We start from the raw sequence: 18,595 nt of genomic DNA, 5'->3' as shown, positions 1-18,595 counted from the left end.
GGCGGAATCCGGCCTGGGGCCAACTGCCCTGGCCGCGGCCAGCCCGCCCCAGCCCAGGCCCTCGGCACCTGCCGCTAGCCGCGCCGCGATCGCCCCGGGCGCCTCCCGCCCCCACCGCTGCTCTTGTATGTCCCCGAGATGGCCACCACCTGAGGCTGTATTTTTCATCTAAATACCTTTACACTCTCCCTCAGTACAAAGTAAGGAGCCAAAAACTAAGTTTTCACACCTCCAGCACCCAAACAGCGCTGCTGGACGCCCACTAGATGGACAATCAACGCAACCAACACTATCCCCGTAGGGACTCTTTGCCAGGTGGCGGAAGGGTATTATCCCGGCCTCTACTCAAGCGCATGCGCCAGAGATCCGGGAAGTGTGCTAGGTAAGGGGGCGGGGCTTCGGGATGAGTCTCGCGGGCAAAGGCAGTTGGAGTCCGGGCGCGAGGTGGAAAGCAGCGCTTGCGGACGAGCGCGCGTGCGTAGTACGGCCGCAGCTAGCCGCGGCTCGCAGTTGAAGGCGCCGGGAGGCGGGGCAAGGGCCTCGCGCGTGCGCTGTGCCCGCGGCGGCCCCCGGTCTCCGTAGGTGGGTTGCGCGCGGCTGGCGCTGCGCGTGCGCAGGACGACGGCGGAGGGATTTGAGGCCGGGCTCCACCTCCTGCTCCCGTCGCGAGCCGAAGCCGCGCGGGCTCGCGAGCAGAGGCCTGCTGCGCGCGCGGGGGCGGGCGACGGAGTCCGACGGCGCCGGAGTCGAAGCCGGAGCAGGAGTGCTTGTTGCTGAAGGGCCGCCGCAGCCGCCGCGAGCCCCCGGACCGACGCCAGGCCGAGGAGGGCACCGCGCGGCGGGTGAGTGGGACCCAGTGGCCTTGAGGGGGTGCGGGGCCCTACCCACAAGCCCCTGCGGTGGGCCGGGGTCCCCTCCCTGACGGCCGCGTCCCCCCCGCAGCACCGTTCCGCGTCCCTCGCCTAGAATTTCCCGGACGCTCGGCGCCCTCCCCAAAACACGCCCCCGCCCGCCGCCGTCCCCTTCCCACAGGCCCTTGCGCGTTTGTTGCCCTTTCCCCCGCCCCCCCCCTCGCTTCTCTGGGGCACCCTAGACCATTACCCACAATGCCTCTCTCCGCCGGGAGACCTGTTACCCACAAACCCCTGCGTGGTGGGGGCGGGCTGCGCGCCGACTTCCGGTTGCCCAGCGCCTGAGACCCCCGCCCCGGGGCGCCTCCCTCGGCCGGAGCCCCGACTGCCCGCTCGCCCGCGCTTCGGCCTTTGTTGCCCCGGCGGCGGCGGCGGCGGCGCGCTCCCGGGCGAGGCAGCCGCCACAAGGCCTTGGCCCTCTCTCCCCAGACCTGGCAAGATGACCCAGTTCCTGCCGCCCAACCTCCTGGCCCTCTTCGCTCCCCGGGACCCCATCCCCTACCTGCCGCCCCTGGAGAAGCTTCCGCACGAGAAGCACCACAACCAGCCCTACTGCGGCATCGCGCCCTACATCCGGGAGTTCGAGGTGAGCGAGGCCGGGCCTCTGGGGGGACTTGACACGGCAGCCCCTGGAAGGCGGTGGGAGGGGCCGGCCGCGGACGCCGGGTGGTGAGGACGCCGTGGGAGGGGTCGGCCGCGGACGCCGGGTGGTGAGGACGCCGTGGGAGGGGTCGGCCGCGGACGCCGGGTGGTGAGGACGCCGGGTGCTTGTCGGTTGTGTGGTCTTGAGCGAGTACCGAGTCCCCCCGATGCATTCGCTGTCTCTGACAGCAGGACACAGAAATAAATAGGATTTACGGCAGAGCGCTTAACATCAAGCAGTCGATACGTGTCAGCATTTGTGACTGTATTTGCCATGTTTTTAAAACATTTATTTTTATTTGAAAGACGGAGTTAGAGAGAGAGAGGACTTCCATCCACTGGTTCACTCCCCAGATGACCACAACAGCCAGAACTGAGCTGATCCGAAGCCAGGAGCTTCCATGTCTCCCACACGGGTGCAGGGGCCCAAGGACCTGGGTCATCTTATTCTGCGCTCCCAGGCCATAGCAGAGAGCTGGATCGGAAGCGAAACAGTGGAGAGTAGAACTGGCGCCCATATGGGATGCTGGCGCTGCAGGCTGGGGCTTTAACCCACTGCGCCACAGCACTGGTCCTTGTATTTACCGTTTTTGTTAACAGAGTGTTGTTCCTGAAGAATTGGCACTGTGTGGTTGGCGTGATTAAGACCGTAGCCTGGGGCTCTCAGATCAGCAATGTGGGTCAACGTGAACGCACAGCTTAGGCTCTCCCGGATCTCAGTGTTTTCATTTGTAAGGTCGAGGTGATGATCCTGCCCCAGGGCGGTCAGTGTCACAGAGGCCGCTCTGATGCTGGTAGGGAGAGGCTGCGATGGAGGCTCCAGAGCCAAGTTCACAGCAAGGTGGCTCTTTAGTGGATTGCCACTCCCAGTGAACTCGTGCTTGGGAAGTGTTATTAGCCAATTAAATTAATTTAATGGGCACAGGTCAGCAACTCTCTCTGGTGATCGCTGCCTGCTGAGTGGCTGCGAGGGCTCGGAGAACTGCCCGGCCCTCAGGAAGTGCCCAGGTGTCCGCTCCTGCTGCTGCTCTCCTGAGCAAGAGCCCCCCCCCCCCCCCCGCTTCGTCACGTCCTCAGACCTGTCGTCATCGGTGTAAGACAGGGGCCTGTGAGACTAACTTAAAGGAATTAGTATTTATTTAATTGAAAGGCAGAGTTACAGAGGAGGAAGGGAGAGAGAAAGGTCTTGCGTCCACTGGTTCACTCCCCACATGGCTGCAATGGCTGGAGCTGTGCCAGTCTGAAGCCAGAAGTCAGGAGTTTCTTCTGGGTCTCCTGAGAGGGGGCAGAGGTCCAAGCACTTGGACCGTTGTCTGTTGCTTTCCCAGGCCATAGCTGGACCAGAAGTGAAGCAGCCGGGACTCAAACCAGTGCCCATGTGGGATGCAGCGCTGTAGAGAGGTTTAATCTTCCACGCTGCTGCGCCAGCCCAAGATTGATACTTTCGATAAATGTAATGAGATTATTTTGTTAGGGTTTTACTTTTTAATTTTTTTTTTTTTTTGGCAGGCAGAGTGGACAGTAAGAGAGAGAGAGAAAGGTCTTCCTTTTTGCCGTAGGTTCACTCTCCAGTGGCTGCCACGGCCGGCACACTGCGCTGATTGGAAGGCAGGAGCCAGGTGCTTCTCCTGGTCTCCCATGGGGTGCAGGGCCCAAGCACTTGGGCCATCCTCCACTGCACTCCTGGGCCATAGCAGAGGGGCAACCGGGACTAGAACCCGGTGTGCTGGCGCTGCAAGGCGGAGGATTAGTCTATTGAGCTGCGGCACCAGCCTTTCCTTATCGTTTCGAATAAATATTAAAAAATTAAAAAGTGGCCGGCGCCGTGGCTCAATAGGCTCAATAGGCTAATCCTCTGCCTTGCGGCGCCGGCACACCGGGTTCTAGTCCCGGTTGGGGCGCTGGATTCTGTTCCGGTTGCCCCTCTTCCAGGCCAGCTCTCTGCTGTGGTACGGGAGTGCAGTGGAGGATGGCCCAAGTGCTTGGGCCCTGCACCTGCATGGGAGACCAGGAGGAAGCACCTGGCTCCTGGCTTTGGATCGGCGTAGCTCCAGCCGTAGTGGCCATTTGGGGGGTGAACCAACAGAAGGAAGACCTTTCTCTCCTCTCTCACTAACTCTGTCAAATAATTTAAAAAGAAAAGCAACAGGCTGGTGGTCAAGTATAAGAGGCTTGGGTTGAATGCCTGGGCTCCTTTACCTTGTCTGCGCCCGTCTTTAAAAAAAAAAAAAAAGAAGCACCTGTAAAGGTTGAGGTTTTATCTCTGGAGTGAGTCTGCATAACACTGCGCTGTCAGACTGCTGTGGAGGTTTCCAGATACTTTTCATCTCTTTTACAACAGACAGCAGAGTTTGTGGACGGCGTCGGCCCATGGATGTGCATTGATCTTGTCACTTTTTCCTCCAGTGTGGCCTGGGAACTGCCCACGTGTGTTTCTAACAGTGGGGCAGCACTGTGCTATTCGCTGGTTGTTCCGTCCCTCCACCCTGTCCCTCTGTTCTTGTTCCCAGGACCCTCGAGATGCCCCCCCTCCAACGCGTGCAGAAACCCGGGAGGAACGCATGGAGAGAAAGGTACTTCCCTCCCCGGAATGTTCTTGAGGGGGTGGGGGCTGCTTCCTTCAGACGGTCGCTGGCGTCGGGCCACTTGAGTCTGCACTCACAGCTCTGCCTCGCCTTTCCCAACAGAGAAGAGAAAAGATTGAGCGGCGACAGCAAGAAGTGGAGACGGAGCTAAAAATGTGTAAGTGCTCTTCTCTGTCTGCTCTGTCCTCCCCAGGCCAAGCCTTGTATCCTGCTCGCCGAAGGCCTGGTTTTAGTGAAAGCAGGGTTGTTGATTTGCTTATGTAGCACGCTGTAGCGTCTAGTTGTGGGGAGGGGCCGTGCACTTGGGGACCCCGGCCTGCCCTGGTCTCACACAGGCCAGGGTAGGAGGTGCACACCAGTGAGGCAGTCCTGGCTCCGCTTGCGCTCCCTGCCCTTCAGGATGGCGCTGGCCCTTCCAAGTGCAGGAGAAATTGCCGGAGACGGTCCATTGTAGCTGTTCACTGAGCTGGCGAGGGGGCGGGAGGCAGCCTGCAGCCTCCTTTACTGAGGACCCGCGGAGGCGTTGGTGGCAGCCTCACTCCCTGCGGGGAGGACCTGTCCTCCCACAGACGCCTGCAGCTGTCTCCATGAGCTCTCGAGCAGGCCGGCCTGGCTGTGGGACTCTGGGGCGTCTCAGACGCAGTGCGCCCTGCAGTAGGCACTCCCCTGCCTGTGGCTGTTTTCTTCCCTGCCCAGCTGTGCAAATAATGTCTCGCTTCACCACCCAGCTTACCTTATGTCTTTTATAAAGGTTGATTTATTTGAAACGCAGAGTTAGAGCTTTTTTTTTTTTTTTTACGGTTTATTTTATATTATTTACTAGAAAAGCAGTTGCACATAGGGAGAGGAGATAGAGGTCTTCCATCCTCTGGTTCACTTCCCAAAAGGCCACAGTGGGGACAGATCCAAACCCAGGAGCTGGGAGCCTCATCCGGGTCTCCCATGTGGGAGAAGGGGCCCAAGGACTTGGGCCATCTCCCGCTGCTTTTCCTAGGCCATCAGCAGGGACTGACTGGACTGAAGTGGAGCAGCAGGAACTTGAACTGGCGCCCATATGGGATGCCACGCTGCAGGTGGAGGCTTCCCCTGCTGTGCCGCAGTGCTGGCCCCTCCGCCATTGCCCTTAACCCGAGGCCATGGAAGGTGTTCCTTAAGTACCTGCAGGTCTGATTGCGACCCTCTCTCCTGAGAGCGTCCTCTTACTCAGCATAGACTGAAGCCCCCCTTCGCTGCCCACTGTTCTAGATGCCTTGCATCAGATCAGACTGCGAGACAGTGTACAGGACAAACTGACCCAGTCTCCATCAATTTCTCCTGCAACACCCCCACCCCGAGTTAACAGGTTACAAAGAGGGTGGGTGTGTGGAGGGGAGGTGTAAAAGATGCATTAATCAAATGTGTGGTGCTTGTTTGGACCTCAAATTAAGAGACCTAATTATAAAAATGCCCTTTTTTTGGTCAAGCAATTCCAAAGGAGGAAGTTTGGGCATGGAACTTAATGAGGTTATAGAATTAACAGTGTTAACTTTTTCTTATCAAAATATTTATTCAGGAACTGCTGTTTTGGCATCATGGGTTAAGTTACTGCTTACCATGCCAGCATCACATATCGGAGCACTGGTTTGAGTCTTGGTTGCTCTGCATCTGTTCCAGCTCACTACCGATGCTCCTAAGAAGGCAGGGGAAGATGGTTGAAGTGCTTGGGTCCCTGCCATGCTTGTGGGAGATCCGCATGGAATTCCTGGTTCCTGGTTTCATTCTGGCCCTGTTCTGACCATTGTGGCCATTTGGGGAGAGAACCAGCAGACAGATCTGTTCCAGTCTTTCCCTCCCTCTCTGTGACTCTACCTTTCAAATAAATAAGACTTTAAAAAGTTTATTGATTTGAAAGAGTGATGAGTTTCGCTGGTTCACTCTCCAAATGGCCACAGCAGCCTGAGCTGGGCCAGGCCAAAGCCAGGAGCCAGGAACTGAATCTGGGTCTCCCACATGAGTGCCAGGGGCCCAAGCACTTGCGCCATCTTCTGCCTTGCCATTGCATCACAGGGAGCTGGATTGGAAGTGGAGCAGCCAGAGCTCAGACATGTTCACAAGCAGCAGCTTAACCTACTGTGCCACAGCGCTGCCCTCCCAGTGTTAACCTTCAGATGTACTGACGATGCTGTGGCTATGGTTTTTGTTTTGTGGATTTTTTAAAATAAAGATTTATTTTATTTATTTGAAAGGCAGAGTTACGGAGTGGGGGGGAGGAGAAAGGTTTTCCATCTGCTGATTCACTACCCACTACCACAAAGGCCAGGGCTGGGCCAGGCTGAAGCCAGGAGCTTCTTCCAGGTCTCCCATATGGGTTCAGGGGCCCAAGTGTTTGGGTTGTCTTCTGCAGGCACATTTGCATGGAGTTGGATAAGAAGTGGAGCAGCTGGGATTTGAACCAGTGCCTGTATGGGATGCAGGCATCACATGTAGCAGCTTTGCCTGCTATAAGCCACAAAGTTGCCACCCACCTTTTTTTTTTTTTTTTTTTTTTTAATTTATGTATGTATTTGAGAGGTGGAGTTATAGACAGAGGGAGAGGCAGAGAGAGTTATTCCATCCACTGGTTCACTCCCCAAATGGCTGCAATGGCCCAAGCTGGGCTGACCTGAAACCAAGAGCCAGGAGCTGCTTCTGGGTCTCCCAAGTGGGTGCAGGGTTCTTTAGCTTTCCCAGGCTATTAGCAGAGAGCTGGATGGGAAGAGGAGCAGCTGGAACTAACCAGTGCCCATACGGGATGCCAGTGCTGCAGGAGGGGGCTTAACCTGCTACGCCGTAGGGCTGGCCCCGCACACCTTTTTTAAAGCCTTTGTTTGAGACCAAAATAGTACGATGTCTGGGTCGATTTAAAATAATCCAGTGCGGGGTGGAGGGTAGAGATGAAAGCAAGTTCAGCTACATGTTGATGGTTGAAGCTGGTTCACGGGAGGTCACCTGCTTCCACTTCTCAGTTACGGGAAAGAATGGGTCCAGTGCAGTTGATCTGCCTCTGAGATCCTCCACCCCTGGCTGCAGAGGCTCGCTGTGCAGGGTCACAGATCACCCGGCCACTCGGCCCTGGGCTTGCCGCTTGCTGAGCACGTGATACGCTTCGTGTTGCTTTCTTCAGGGCTTGCTGCTCCTGGTTTTCTTAGTATTTCTGGAGGCTCGTCAGAGTCTGCTCAGAGAGCAAGCGTTCTGTGATGCTGCCTCAGCCGTCTGAAAGCCACAGAGCTGTCCCAACTCTACCGTCCACCCCTGTGGCCGCTGCCTTGGGCTGGTGCCCAGATAAGCCCTTTAGCCAAGGATTGCTAATGGTAGAATGAGAAGCAGAGAGCGAGCAGAGTGCACCTGTGTGCACACAGGCTGGGCCGCTGGTCAGCCTCTCTGCTACCTTCTCAGTTGTGATTTTTTTTTTTTTGCATTCTTAATGAATTTATTACAGAGGGAGGGGGAGAGAGCGCAAGGTCTTACATTCAGGGGTTCATTGCTCAGTCGGCTACAATGGCCAGGGCTGGGCCAGGCCGAAGCCAGGAGTTAGGAGCTGCATCTGAGTCTCCCATGTGGATGGCAGGTGTTTGATCAGTCTTGAGCTGCTTGGAAGTAGGGCAGCTGGAACTCAAACTAGCGCATACAGGGGATGCAGGCGTCACAGGCATGGCTCTCCCTGCTGTGCCGTCACGCAGGCCTGTGTTTCTGTTTGCTTATTTGAAAAGCAGAGTGACGGGGGTCTTCTATTTCATTCACAACATCTAGGGCTGGACCAGGCCAAAGGCAGGAGCCTGGGACCCCACCCAGGTTCCCACATGGGTGGCAGGAGCTTGAGTACTCTGTCTCTCTTTGTAATATTTTAAACAAATCTTTTAAAAAATAGTAATTACTTTTTATTTATTTATTTTTTTTTTTTGACAGAGTGGACAGTGAGAGAGAGAGACAGAGAGAAAGGTCTTCCTTTGCCGTTGGTTCACCCTCCAGTGGCCACCGCGGCCAGTGTGCTGCGCTGATTGGAAGGCAGGAACCAGGTGCTTCTCCTGGTCTCCCATGGGGTGCAGGGCCCAAGCACTTGGGCCATCCTCCACTGCACTCCCTGGCCACAGCAGAGAGCTGGCCTGGAAGAGGGGCAACCGGGACAGGATCGGTGCCCCGACCGGGACTAGAACCCGGGGTGCCGGTGCCGCAAGGCGGAGGATTAGCCTGTTAAGCCACAGCGCCGGCCGCTTTCTCTCTCTCTCTCTTTTTTTTTTTTTTTTACATTTATTTATATGAAAGAGTTACAGAGTGGCAGAGAGAGATCTTCCATCTGTTGGTTCCCTCCCCAGATGGCTGCAACGGCTGGAGCTGCGCTGATCCAAAGCCAGGAGCTTCTTCCAGGCCTCCTACATGGGTGCAGGGCCCAAGGATTTGGGCCATCTTCTGCTGTCCCAGGCCATGACAGCTGGATAGAAGTGGAGCAGCTGGGACTCAAACCGGCGCCCACATGGGATGCCGCCCCTCTGGCTGCTCCTTTAGGGGTGTTCCTTAGTGGCCAGGTGGGACAGTTGCTTGCCTTGCAGTGTCAGGGCTAGGGTCGGCCTCAGGTGTGGTGACAGCTCTTCTCACTGGCTCCTCCTAGTGGCCACAGTGCATCGAGGGAAGCAGGGCTTGGGCTGCCCTCCTGGGGCTCCCTGTGGCTGCAGCTGTAGTGTGTCCAGTGTGCAGGGCAGGCCCGCGTGACAACTCAGCTAGGTTATGGCTGCCTCTGCTGAGAAGCCCCTGGGATCCCTTGTCCCTTAGGGTTTGCTGGCCTGCAGCGGCAGTTAGAGTCCTAGCGTGAAGGAAGCCTGACCCGTGGTGTGGCTGTCTGTCTACGGAGTGCTGTGCTTCAGACACACAGCACAGCAGTGCTCCTCGCTGGTGCCAGGTCGCTGCCTGTGTCCTGTGGGTACTTTCTGCTTACAGAGTGTTCTTCCTGCACAGGGGACCCTCACAATGATCCCAATGCTCAGGGGGACGCCTTCAAGACCCTCTTTGTGGCGAGAGTGGTGAGTCCCCAGCTCCTGGCCTGAGAACCCCAGGCTGCTGAGAGGCTGGGTCTGGGGAAAAGGACGGCAGGGTAGTGCTGGGGGTGCTCCCGGGCTCTGGGACACCTCCCTCCGCCCACTCAACTTCCTGTTTGTCTCCTTGTAGAACTATGACACGACAGAATCCAAGCTCCGGAGAGAGTTTGAGGTGTATGGGCCCATCAAAAGAGTAAGTGCCGGCCGGGGGGCATACAGGAGGTGACAGTGGCCTGAGAGGGAGCAGGGAGCAGGCTGGGTTTCCAGTCCTGAAAATGCCTCAGATTGTGCGCTTCCAGGGGCCACAGAACTGGGGAGCAGGAGTAAAAGACAGGGCTGCTCGCTGAGCAGAGGCGGCAGGGCGCGCACCAACATCTGTCAGTGAGGCCGTCGGCGCACAGGCAGGCCCGTGTGTCCACGCGTTGTCTGGCTGCTATTGTGGAAGTCTGAGTTGTGTGACCTCAGCTGGAGCTATACTTCCTGGGTCATTATAGGAAATGTGCGCAGCTCCTGTTGTAGAGCAAGGCTTCAGGTTTAGTTGTATTGCTTCATTTGATTTAAAAACCACTTGAGTGCTTTTTGTTTCCATAATGAAGTACCTAAGACACTTAACAGAGAGGGGTGGGGGGGGTAGGAGTTCACATCCAGGCTGTGGGTGGAGCTTGTGCCAGGCGGGATCACAGGGTGATCCCAGAGCACAGCTCGTGGCTGGCCCAGCTCAGCTCCTGTAGCCAAGCTTCTCAGGACGGCCTCCAGGGACCTGAGGACCCCCACTTCCCTGACGCTGTAATTGGATCCAGACTGCATCTTCCCAGGCCAGTCAGCTTAGGGCTCTGGGGGATTAAACAGCTTCATGAGCTCAGGATCCCAGTCCTGTTCAAACCCAAGTATGCTCTCTGCCTTACCTTCCTTGTCTCTGAAGGGTGGCCCTCACTGGGCAGTAGTGAGCGCAGACCGCTGAGCCCAGTGCTGGACAGTGCACGGGCCTGTGCAGAGCTCTCCTATCCAGGCCTTGACAGGACTGCGGCCCCCACTGGTGGAGCCTTAGCCCTGACCTTGTTCATACGATTGGGTCAATGTGGAATGCTCTGTGGGCCCCAGGGTTCAAGTCCTGGGAAGAACCAGGTGAGTCCATGGCTGTGCCCGCCCATATGATTGCTGGGTACAGAGTGGCAGTGATGTGAATGAACCCACCTTCACCACTTCAAGTGCTGCTGCCTCCCGGAAGCTCCCCTGGTTCACTATAAGCCAGTGTTGCAACAGCCCTTCATCTGTGTCTAGTACACCCGCCCACGTTATCCCAGAGGGATCATTTATTTATTTATTTATTTGATAGAGTTACACAGAGGAGAGGCAGAGAGAGAAGGGTCTAACATCCGTTGGTCACTCCTCAATTGGCTGCAACGGCCAGAGCTGCGATGATCAGGAGCCAGGAGCTTCTTCCAGGTCTCCCACGCGGGTGCAGGGCTCCAAGCACTTGGGCCATCCTCCACTGCTTTCCCAGGCCACAGCAGAGAGCTGGATGGGAAGTGGAGCAGCCGGGACTCAGACCGGTGCCCATATGGGCTGCTGGCACATCTGAGGCCGTAGGGCTGTAGGTGGCGGCTTTACCCACTGCGCCACAGTGCTGGCCCCAAGATTTTATTTTATTTAAGAGTCATAGTTGCAGACAAAGAGAGGGGAGATAGAGATTCTCCATCCGTTAGTTCACTCCCCAAACCGCCACCACGGCTGGAGCTGGAAGCCAGAAGTCAGGAGCTTTTACCGGATCTTCTACGTGGGTGCAGGGCCCAGGTACTTGGGCCGTCGTCCACTGCTGTCCTAGGCCATTAACAGAGCTGGATAGGAAGAGGACACGAACCAGTGCCCACGTGGGATGCTGGCAGTGCAGAGAGGCTCAGCCCCCTACACTATGGTGCCAGCCCCAGGGATCTTTCTGACACCCAGAGCTGATGTCATCTCTCAGAGCTCCCATGGTTTCCTTCCATTTTTTTTTTTGTTTTTTCAAGATGTATTTATTTTATTTGAAAGAAGGAGAGGCAGAGAGGGAGAGGTCTTCCATCCACTGGTTCACTCCCCAGATGGCCACAATGGCCAGCACTGGGCTGATCTGAAGCCAGGAGCTTCTTCCAGGTCTGCCACGTGGGTGCAGGGGTCCAAGGACTTGGGCCATCTTCTACTGCTTTCCCAGGCCATAGCAGAGCTGGACAGGAAGTGGAACAGTCGGGTCTTGAACCGGTGCCCGTACAGGATGCCGGCACTGCAGGCGGCAGCTTAACCTGCTACGCCACAGCGCCAGCCCCTCCCGTGGTTTCTTATCATACCAGGGCAGAGGTTCAGTTGCTACACAATTTGGCCTTCCAGGACCTTTTTCTGTGGCCCTTCCACACCTGTGTCCCTGTGCCCCGCCCTGTCCCATTGTTGCTGTTCTCTCAGGGACTTACCCCTCCATGCCTCGGCCCCCCCCACCCCCCGCCAGCTTTGTATTACTGGATGTTGTGTCTGCGTTAGCACTTCCTCCTTCGGACCTGAGAGCTCCCCTGCCTGTTTGCATTCAGAGGCCCTGCCCCTGCCCACCGTGTGGACTGGCCCCAGGCAGCTTCTCGAAGGTCGCACACCTCAGCCTAGCACTCTGGACGCTCACCCACTTGGCGGGCTCTGAGGATCCCTGTCATCAAAATGTGTTCCAGCCACACTAAGCTGTGTCCCCTGCCAGCTGCTACCTTGTTCTCCCAAGCCCTTGGGCCTTTGGGGCTACTGCTGTCCCCTTGGGCAGGCTGACAGCCTGCTCGTCCCTGTTGACCCTCATTCATTCTTGAGGTCTCAACCTACTCATTGCTGCTCTTTTCTATGTCTCGCTCCTGCCCTAAGAGCATAAGTCACCTGGGACCTGGGAGAGACAGGGCCCAAGGCCTCTCGCTGCCGTCGCCCAGCTGGGGGCCTGGCAGCAGGCTGCGTGAGGTGGGGTTGGGTTCCGTGTGGCGAGCTGACCTCTGCCCCCTCCACCCCCAGATACACATGGTGTACAGCAAGCGGTCAGGGAAGCCGCGCGGCTACGCCTTCATCGAGTACGAGCACGAGCGGGACATGCACTGTGAGTACCCCCGCCGCAGCCCTCCTGCTGGCCCTCGCTCGCTCTGTCTGTCCCCCGCCACACCGGACATTAGCAGTGTCTCTTCTCCTCCCTCTGTTTCTGATATCTCTTTTTTTTTTTTATATACGTGTTTTTTAAAAAACAAAAACCAAATCCCCCACAACGTGTGTGTGTGTGAACCCGGGGAGGTAAGTGTCACACGTTGAACCTCAGGGGCAAGGAGGGAACAGGATGGGGGCTGGGGCCGGCTGGAGGTGGGGGGAGGGGCTGGATCTTGGGGGAGCCTCTCCCCATCATCCCCCCCAACCAGAGTTGGGGGTCGCCAGGTTGGAACGAGGACTGGCCTTTGAACCTGACCTCTGTCCCCCCCAGTAGAGCTGGGGCTGGGCCACCCCACCCTCTGCCTCCCCACCCCTGGCCCCCCACCCTGTTCCTTGGTGGGCAGTGGGGTGATAGGCGTGTCCAGCGCCTGCCCCCACAGTTCCAAAGCCCCCTTGGAGGCTGCGGCGGCGTCCACACGGGCCGGGATGGGTGGGTGGGGGCGGGCAGGGCTGCGGCGTGTGCAGGGGCCGCCGTATTAATTGACTGTTCTTATTGTCACTGCAGCCACCACGCAGCTGGCTTGCAGCTGATGCTTACGCTCCCCTTACAACACCTCAGTGTATGGTTGGTATAAGGGTTTGTATCATGGGTAAGATCACTCAGCACCGCACACCAGCCCAGCTTAGCCAGGCAGCTCAGGAGCAGCGAGGCGCCCCTCCTCCCCCCAGCCGCCCTGCAGCCACAGCCCCTTCCTTGTTTGGGTGCCCTCTGTCCCTCCTGTCCCATCCATGTGCGCTCACGTTCTTGCCGAACCAGGAGGGAAGGGTGAACTCCGAGGGGAGGCAGCTGCCTCTGCACTTGGCTTCACCCGGCCCCCGGCGCCCTGCTTCCCGGCAGTGACAGGTGGTGGGAACACTGAAGACGGGTGCACGGGGCAGGGCTCCACATGGAGCCCCCCAGCCCTCCGCTCCCTGTCCCCCTGGCTTCTGTGGGGCTGGCACTGTGGTGGCCCTTGAAGGTCTTTGGGTGCTGTTGTCCTTCCCGTGGTCAGGCCTCCTGAGGGCTGGCTGTGGCGCACAGCCACGCTCCGGAGGTGGTAGAGCAGTCTGGAGCTCCCGCAAGTGCATGGAACCAGGGCTTGGGGGTGGGAGGGGTCAGGAGGTAGCTGCAAACAACTGAAAGTTTCACAGGCTTTGGCTTAGGAACCTTCCACCGTCTGGAGACGCAAGAGAGGGAAAGAGAGAGAAGCCTAGACGACACAATCATGTTTTCTCTGCTGTTCTTCTGGGTTGGGCCTTTCTGGGGTTTGGGACACTGAACCCGAGCAGGGTTCCTTTGCTTCACTGATCCCACTCCTTTAGTTGCCCCTCTCTGAGCTCAGGGGCCGGGTGGCCCCTCCTCAGAGCACAGCAGCCTCCTCCCAGACCCTGGAGTCTGTGCCCCACGTGCCGGCCTGGGGCTGCAGCGCAGTGGGAGGGAGCGTGGAGGTGGAGTCCTGCCCGGTACGGGACGGGTGGCCTGCGCCTGGTCGAGTGTGGACTGTGTCGGGCACTGGTGAAGGCAGACAGGTGTTCTGAGACCTCAGCCTGCTTTGCAGACTGAAGCGAGATAAGCCCAGGGCTCACCAGCTTTGCACACGTGGTGCTGCTCGGCCCCTCTTGAAGGCCTGCAGGAGGTTTCCTGGGGTTTGCCGCTTCCTCGGCCTGTCTCCAGGTGCAGGAGATGTGGTTCCTCCCTGTCAGGGCTCCCTAGAACCCCCACTCCTCCCCTCCCTGTAGCTTTAGCTGGCCCCATGGTTGTGGGTTTGGGGGTCTGTGCGCGTGCTCAGGTAAGCTTGGGGGCTCCAGGTAAGCGGTCCCGTGTCCCCCCCCCGGGAAGCCCGCCTCCTCGCCAGGCCCCCAGGAGTTGCCGAGCCCCCCCCATCCCGCTCGGTTTGGACACCCGCAAGGCCGGCATCGGTAAATGGCACCTTTTTCTCTTCCTCTGGTTGTTATTTGGGGGGGAGCGGGCTGGGGCGGGGCAGGGTATTATTGTGCTTGGTCCAGGACAGCTTCCTAGGCCAGGGTTGGGTGGGGGTGTTAGGGACTTCTTGGCCTCATCCTGACAGCCCGTGTACTACAGGCCAGGGCGCTGGGCCTGCACTGCCCATGAGCAGCAGCTCCTCTTCTCTACTCCTCCCCCTTCCCTGACAGGCTCAGGCTGGGGCTGGAGCCCAGCTCGTGCAGAGCTGGGTGTGGAGGGAGAGGGGGGTGGCAGGGTCAGTCGTCTCAGGTAAGGCAGGGATTTTGGTAGCACCGCACGCCTCCCTCCACTGGCCCTGCTCGGGGGCCCCTCCAGGCCCCCTGGGAGCACCCAGCCCACGTTTCTGCTCCTGCCATGTTCTAAGGATTTCTCCCACCCCTTTCTGGTTCATTTTCTGTTCTGATGTCTGTTCTACCCATACTCACCCTTCTCTCCCCAACAACAACAACAAAAACTGGTGTGACCTGGGGTGCGGAGTGGCCCAGGCGGGCCTCCTGCCCCAGCATGTTGTCTGAGGGTGCATGCCTGGGGCTGTGGAGGAGCCCCTCCCCCACAGCAGAGTCCAGCATTAAGTTAACCTCCAGTTTCTTTGCAGCAACTTTGGCCGCCCTGGCAGGAGGGGGCTGCTCCATCCAGTGGGATAGTAAGGGCCTGGGAGCCCTGGGCGTTGGAGGTTGGGGGTGGATGCCTTGCCTCCCCCCAGCAGTGGTTGGGGGGTGCTGAAGTAGGAAGCTGGCAGCATGATGGAGCAGGCCCCTCACGGGGTGGGGAGAGGGGTGGTCTGGCTGTGAGCTGCCTGGCTGTCTGGTGGGCGTGTGTGTGTGAGTGATGCGGGGACCTGTGGGGCGGGGCTGCTCAGCTCCGGTCCTGAGCTGACTAGAGGACCCTCTGGGGACTCCTCTCCCCTCCCCCTCCCCACGTCTGTTGCAGCCGCTTACAAGCACGCAGATGGCAAGAAGATTGATGGCAGGAGGGTCCTTGTGGATGTGGAGAGGGGCCGAACCGTGAAGGGCTGGAGGCCCCGGCGGCTAGGTATGTACCCCCGCCGCTGCCGGCCTGGCTTCTCACCACTCCGCCAGTCTCGCCCTTCCTCCGTCGCCGCCCGCTGCCTTCTCAGTGTGTGTGCGGTTAGCACTGGCGTGGAGAGGGAGCCCAGCAGCAGCGCTGGCTTGTGTGTTAGCTGGTGGATTTCCCCGCTTCTGCCTCATTTTCCTCGTCCTGGACAGAGGGAGTGACGTCAGAGTTCACTGCCCAGCGTGGGGGCACGCGGTAGGACTTGGCTGTCGCTCACGCATCTGCTCACACTGGGCTGTTGCTCTTACTTGCTGGTCGCTGATGCAGCTGTGTGCCGGGCGCGACACGGGCAGCCGGCCCTGTGAGCCCGCTGGATTCAGTCCCTCACATCGTCTGTCTCCTTGCGGGTCATTTGCCATCTCGGTCGATTTGCCAGTGGTCTTCAGCAGGACCTGGTAACTGTCAAGAGTGGGGCAGCCTGCCTCAGGCCTGTAGCTCGCTTCTGCCTTGTCGGCCGAGGGAGGCTGCTGCGGCCCACCGGCACTCCCTGCCTCACTCGGTGCTGGGGGAGTCTGTGCCGGGGGCGGACTCACCTGCGTGACTCGGTATCGGGCTCGGATGGGGCCGAGGTCCTGTCAGCACGCATGCCTGGCCCACAGGATGCTTGTCAGGCCTGCCCAGCCCTCCAGCTCGCTCTGCACTTGGCTTGCTGGGGAGACCACACACTACCCGAGTCAGCTTCCCGGCATGCTTCACTGTGCTCCAGAGTCTCTGAGGCAGGGTAGGCTCTTCAGGCTGTCACTTCCCGCACAGTGGAACTCTGACATCGCAGAATCTTCTAACAGCGGAGAATCCTCTAGTTCAGTTGGCATTCAGGCTCTTGGGTGGTCACACACATGCGTCTCCCAGACGCCTGCTCCCTGCAGTGTGGAGGGGTCAGAGATGACAGCTGAACGTTCATCCCAGATGTTTATTGTGAAAACAGTGTGCGTAGAGTCTCCAGGAGTTTACTTTAACTGGCCTTGAACTGCAGCTTTGCCTGGACTTGACATTGCATGTTCTGGTTATTTGGTTTTGTGTATTTGAGAGCCCCCATTGCGGGCTCGTTTTCCAAAAGCCCGCAGTGACTTGGGCTGGGCTGGGCTGGGCTGGAGACAGCAGTTAGTCCACGTCTCCATGTGAGAGGCAGGGACCCGACTGAGCGGGCACGCTGCCTCCCAGGGCCTGCCTGGGAAAACAGCTGGAGTCAGCAGCTGGGGATCAGACCCCGGTGTGCTGATGCAGGACATGGGTGTGTTTGCAGCTGGCCACTCACTCCCTCTTTAAGCTGTTGGCTCAGCCCATCCAGTTGACCTGTGGTGTAGCTGCCTTGTGCCTGGTCAGTTGCCTGCTCCCTGGGATCGCAGCAGCCTCTCCCTGTCACTGTCATTAAAAATCCTTCCCTGTGTGGAGCGCACGTGGGAGGCCTGTGGCGGGGAGGAGCAGTTGAGAAAGGTTCTGCAGCAGGCGGGGCCGTGCCCCAGCCCACCCCTTCCCACTGAGTCAGGGTGGCCGGTGACCGAGATGGCGTCTGCTCTTACAAGGTGCTGTGCCTCGTGCTGGGGACAGGCCGTCGCCCCCACTGCACGGTCTGGGGGAGAGGCGGGGAGTTGATCAGCTCACAGAGAGAGCAAGTGTGGGACTGAATGCAGTGGGGAACCATGTAGTCCTGCAGGGCGAGGTGCTGGGCCAAGTAGGCGTCGGCTGGGCATGGGGGCTAGGTAGCTGCAGGGGAAGGATGGTGGCCGGGAGGAGGGGTGCCTTCTAAGCAGTTGGCATTTTCAACTGGGGTGCTGTGGAGCACAGTGGGTAAGAACAAGAATGTGAGCTTCGGGGTCAGCCTGGGGTTCTAGCTGTGGTGTGCTTTGTGGAGGTCCTTGAGGATCTTACAGAGCACGGCTGTCCAGTGAGCTCATGAGATGACTGGCCAGGACCGGCTCTCATGGGCCCCAGTGGAGGCACTTGGTTTCATGCCCTGTGCTCTGAGACCCTCGTCGGTGTCCTGTGTACACTGACCCCTGTTCACCTGCCCTGCTCCCAGGAGGTGGCCTGGGGGGTACCAGAAGAGGCGGGGCCGACGTGAACATCCGACATTCCGGCCGTGATGACACATCCCGCTACGATGAGAGGTAAGATTGGGCACCCTGTGTCCTGGGATGGGGGTGGTCACCTGGGGAGCCCTGTGACACACCTCTGCTCCCCTCATCCAGGCCCGGCCCCTCCCCGCTTCCCCACAGGGACCGGGACCGGGACCGCGAGCGGGAGCGCAGAGAGCGGAGCCGGGAGCGAGACAAGGAGCGGGAACGGCGACGCTCCCGCTCTCGGGACCGGCGGCGGCGCTCACGGAGCCGAGACAAGGACGAGCGGCGGCGCTCCAGGGAGCGGAGCAAGGACAAGGACCGGGAGCGGAAGCGGCGAAGCAGCCGGAGTCGGGAGCGGGCAAGACGCGAGCGGGAACGCAAGGAGGAGCTGCGTGGTGGCGGCGGCGGTGGTGGTGGTGGCGGTGGTGGAGGTGGTGGTGGAGGTGGTGGCGGCGGCGACATGGCAGAGCCCTCTGAGGCTGGGGATGCGCCTCCTGACGATGGGCCTCCTGGGGAGCTCGGGCCTGATGGCCCCGATGGCCCAGAGGAGAAGGGCCGGGATCGCGACAGGGAGCGGCGGCGGAGCCACCGGAGCGAGCGGGAGCGGCGCCGGGATCGGGACCGGGACCGGGACCGCGAGCACAAGCGGGGCGAGCGGGGTGGAGAGCGGGGCAGGGATGAAGCCCGGGGTGGGGGTGGCGGCGGCAGCGGCGGCGGTGGACAGGACAACGGGCTGGAAGGGCTGGGCAGCGACGGCCGAGATGTGTACATGGAGTCTGAGGGAGGCGACGGGTACCTCGCTCCAGAGAACGGGTACTTGATGGAGGCCGCACCAGAGTGAGGGCGGGCTCCCTCCCTCCTCCTGTCACTCTTCCCAAACTTGGCTACCTAAGTTTGCTCTCCAAGAGGGGGGCTCTATTTGTTGTCCCTTGGATTTAAAAATAAAATTAATTTCCTGTTGACGCTGGGCATCTGTGTTTGCTCCTTGCTGCTCTCACTGGGCCAGCAGCCCCGTCTCCTGCAGTGGCTCAGCCCTGCCTTGCTTGATGTTTTCCAGAGAAATGCCTAGGACTTGCATTGATATATTCAGGCTGAGGCTGTCCCCAGAGCGCAAGCT

At 59.1% G+C, this 18,595-nt stretch overlaps 1 protein-coding gene across 2 annotated transcripts; it reads left to right on the top strand.

Annotated features, from left to right (window-relative positions):
* The first annotated feature begins 676 nt into the window (after nucleotides 1-676).
* On the top strand, nucleotides 677-18,440 carry SNRNP70 (small nuclear ribonucleoprotein U1 subunit 70). Of its 2 annotated transcripts, none has more exons than XM_062176506.1 (10): nucleotides 677-842; nucleotides 1,341-1,497; nucleotides 4,064-4,126; nucleotides 4,241-4,295; nucleotides 9,107-9,171; nucleotides 9,317-9,379; nucleotides 12,199-12,280; nucleotides 15,275-15,376; nucleotides 17,439-17,526; nucleotides 17,635-18,440. In XM_062176506.1, exons 2-10 carry the CDS (start codon nucleotides 1,351-1,353, stop codon nucleotides 18,317-18,319), a joined length of 1,350 nt encoding a protein of 449 aa, XP_062032490.1. In that variant the 5' UTR covers nucleotides 677-842; nucleotides 1,341-1,350; the 3' UTR covers nucleotides 18,320-18,440. The 2 variants fall into 2 exon arrangements, with proteins under 2 accessions (XP_062032490.1, XP_062032489.1); XM_062176505.1 differs by having other exon boundaries at nucleotides 678-842; nucleotides 17,608-18,440.
* The last annotated feature ends 155 nt before the right edge of the window (nucleotides 18,441-18,595 follow it).

Source organism: Lepus europaeus, chromosome 19, assembly GCF_033115175.1.
Source record: "Lepus europaeus isolate LE1 chromosome 19, mLepTim1.pri, whole genome shotgun sequence".
NCBI lineage: Eukaryota > Metazoa > Chordata > Mammalia > Lagomorpha > Leporidae > Lepus > Lepus europaeus.
The sequence above is the reverse complement of the archived record's forward strand: the minus strand, read 5'-3'. Positions and strand labels throughout refer to the sequence as shown.